This window comes from Taurulus bubalis (assembly GCF_910589615.1).
Source record: "Taurulus bubalis genome assembly, chromosome: 11".
NCBI classification, from domain to species: domain Eukaryota; kingdom Metazoa; phylum Chordata; class Actinopteri; order Perciformes; family Cottidae; genus Taurulus; species Taurulus bubalis.
In genome coordinates, this window is record NC_136599.1 from 14,747,127 (window position 1) to 14,750,154 (window position 3,028).

The 3,028-nt window shown below is 37.7% G+C and overlaps 2 protein-coding genes across 2 annotated transcripts in view; one reads left to right on the plus strand and one right to left on the minus strand.

Annotated features, from left to right (window-relative positions):
* Positions 1-354, plus strand: part of c1galt1la (core 1 synthase, glycoprotein-N-acetylgalactosamine 3-beta-galactosyltransferase 1, like a) — a gene marked incomplete at both ends in the record, with an annotated part of 4,660 nt that extends 4,306 nt beyond the window's left edge. Inside the window, one exon of the mRNA XM_079225770.1 lies at positions 13-354. Coding sequence (XP_079081896.1) covers positions 13-354 — 342 coding nt within the window. The remainder of the gene's footprint in view (positions 1-12) is intronic.
* A 1,103-nt stretch (positions 355-1,457) lies between these two features.
* On the minus strand, positions 1,458-2,711 carry tac3a (tachykinin precursor 3a; the record flags this gene model as incomplete). The annotated part of the gene is made up of 6 exons (XM_079226609.1): positions 1,458-1,670; positions 1,834-1,900; positions 2,024-2,077; positions 2,168-2,197; positions 2,422-2,518; positions 2,610-2,711. 6 exons carry the CDS (start codon positions 2,709-2,711, stop codon positions 1,652-1,654), a joined length of 369 nt encoding a protein of 122 aa, XP_079082735.1. The 3' UTR covers positions 1,458-1,651.
* Positions 2,712-3,028: the final 317 nt, after the last annotated feature.

Consider the following 3,028-nt stretch of genomic DNA (forward strand, 5'->3'; position numbering starts at 1 on the left):
ATTCTTCCTCAGGGTCCACAGTGCTGCTCTGACTTGGCAGTATCTTTCCATTATGTCGAAGCAGAGCTTATGTACACACTGGAGTACTTCACCTATCACCTGAGAGCGTACGGCTACAAGCCACGCTACCAGCCCTCCTTACGCCAGGGTCTGAGCCTCGGCCCACTCGCACAGACAGCCGTGACGACAGAACTTAAAGGGGTTCAGGAGGTGACTGATGGAAGGAGTCGCACAACTTCAGCTTCTTCTGTGAGTGGGAACCAAACTAAAGCAGAGATGGCGTCAGAGAAAGGGGGAAAAGACAATCGTGTCACTGAGAACAGGACTGCAGTCACTCAAGGCAGGCACCGCTGATTCTGTGTTTCAGCTGCGGTGATTTGCCTGCACAGTATGTCGGCTAGTGTTCTCTTCTGACGGGCCTTCTTTGATCCAATCACAGTATATTTCCAGCCAGTATAACGCTGTAAGCACTCGCAGTGAGAATATGATTCAATGGCAGCGCCATATTGCTTGGCTATTTTTAATCAATATAAAGTTTTGGCTTGATTAAGTTTGACATAATCATTTAAATGTATGAATTAAATAAAAATGCACATTACAGATATGTGCTTGGCGAAATGCAGGAAGTATTATTTTACATTACCTGTTTGGAGCCAATAATGCAGCAGCAGATGTATGTATCATTTTTATTTTATAATTTTTCTCTTGAAATGGAGTGCAGCAATAAGTGTGTGTTTGTTTGTGTGTGTGTGTGTGTGTGTGTGTGTGTGTGTGTGTGTGTGTGTGTGTGTGTGTGTGTGTGTGTGTGTGTGTGTGTGTGTGTGTGTGTGTGTGTGTATGTGTGTGTGTATCAACATGTATCTTTTAGTTATTGATACATTGTTTTTCTGGTGTTAAATCTGACATCTGATTTACTTTTCTGAAGTTCAATTTTAATTATCATATCTATTTTTTTTTTTTTTGGGCTTTCTGAAACAAGAAGCAACATTTGAACTTACTCTTTTTTGTCTTGGATTTTTTTTTAACCCTCTGTGGTTTGATAGTAAAAGCAGACTCCAAATCCACTGTCAGCAGTGATACAATGTGTGTTTCAGTAAGGACAATTGTGCTGTTAAAATTGTCTTTCTCTTTACCTTTGAGTGATATGAGATGCTCTGATTCAAGTGTGTGAACCTCCTGTGCTTTCTTTTGAGAACACTTAAATCCCAGAAAACAGTAAATCCCAAACTGCAATTTACCCCAAGTCATTTTTTATAACCCAACAGTAAACATTGTAGCAAGTGTGATTGAACATTACTGTCCGTTCAGGTGTCAAGCTTGAAGAACCACTCATAAACAGCTTCAGGAAAATGCACTTATGTTTTAAATGAATAAATTATGTCAAAAAAAATTATGTTTATTTTCAACTTTTGAAGAACAAAGAATAACATGATGAAGAAATTAAATATATTGGCTCACTACTAATCATGTTTTGTCTTCAGATAAAACAAATACAATCTGTGTAGGTTATGGTCACTTTCATAAGCCAGCTGGCAGGTTTACAATGTGAATCACGGCATTTAGTTGTTCTATTAGACGTTTAGTTCATTCTTTGTGTTCTCTGTGATCTTCTGTCATTGTTGCCAGATGAGAGTTTCTTCGTTATGAATGTCTACAGCCCCTGTAGAAACCTGCAACACACACACACACACACACTTATTATTCATGCATTTTAGATTAACTTTTTAGAAACAGAAACAACCCATATGGTTTTATTATTTATGAGCCAGGTGTTAACTTTATTTTTTTTTTAGTCATGGAGATGTCCCATCTACTGAGTAAAAGGGCATTTACCTCAGCCGGCACTTGTTGAGAAAAATGCCTCTCCTCTCTGGATATTCTCTCCTCCAGGGACCATTATCTGTGAGAGCAGACATTACAGTATAGTTTCATAACGATATATTCTCTGCGTATTGAACACCGTGAATCTGAATGCACACAAAAGCCCACAGGGCTATAACACGCTTGATGATTTCACACTCACCAGGCTCAGAGTTTCTCCTTCCCATAAGACCAACAAAAATGTCATGCATTTCCCCTAAAAAGAAGAATGAGAAACATTACATTTTAATGATTTCAAATAATTCAAAAAAAGCAAGCATATCATTATTAGTCTCAAAGGTCTTACTTTTTTGTGGTGACTGTACAGTGTTGGCAGCTGAACAAAATTAAATCGAAAAGGGAAAGAAAACCTTGTGAAATAGAAGTGAACATTTGAGAAAATAAAATCCAGATCAAACTCAAATTTAAGAAAGCATATACACTACAACGTTTACGGTGAGGCTATATTGCCATTTTGACGTGTTTTTCATTGTATTATCATTTATCATTAATACAATTATTATTATTACTATACACATTTGTAATCAGGGAGACACTCACCAGCATCTCTTCTTCCCATCAGTCCCACAAAGCTATCATAATCCAAATCGCTAAACCTCTTCAGATTGTTCTTTTTGAGGTTGTCCAAGCCTGTGGTCTTATGGAATTATAAGAAGCAAAAAATAAATTAGTTTATGTCAAAAGATTGTCAGATAATCAGCGTTGTCATTGCGTGCTGGGGAACCTACATCTGAAGTTGCTCTGCGCGATCCGGGCTCCTCGCATCTGCACTGGCTGTGTCGAAGTTTCATGATGAGGAACAGAGTCACCAGCAGCAAACCTCTTCTCATTTTCTCAGCACCACCTGAACGACAAAATGTACAGTTATCCGGTCATATTAGGTTGTTTTCTTATTGGCAAAAATATCGCTGATAAACAGGAACCAAATATGCATTTTGTATAACCAGCTGCGTAATTGGTGCGTAAAAGCGTGCGGTATAGATTTACAAAGATGTAGTTAATGATACGTATTTTTGGTGGAATTAGTAAATTATTGTTTTTAATTGTCTTGGATTTAGCCAGCAAAGATAAAAACAAAACAAAAAAACAAAATGACAATAATGTCACTCAGACACCTTCTGTTTCCTCTCTAAAAAGTCATGGTAAA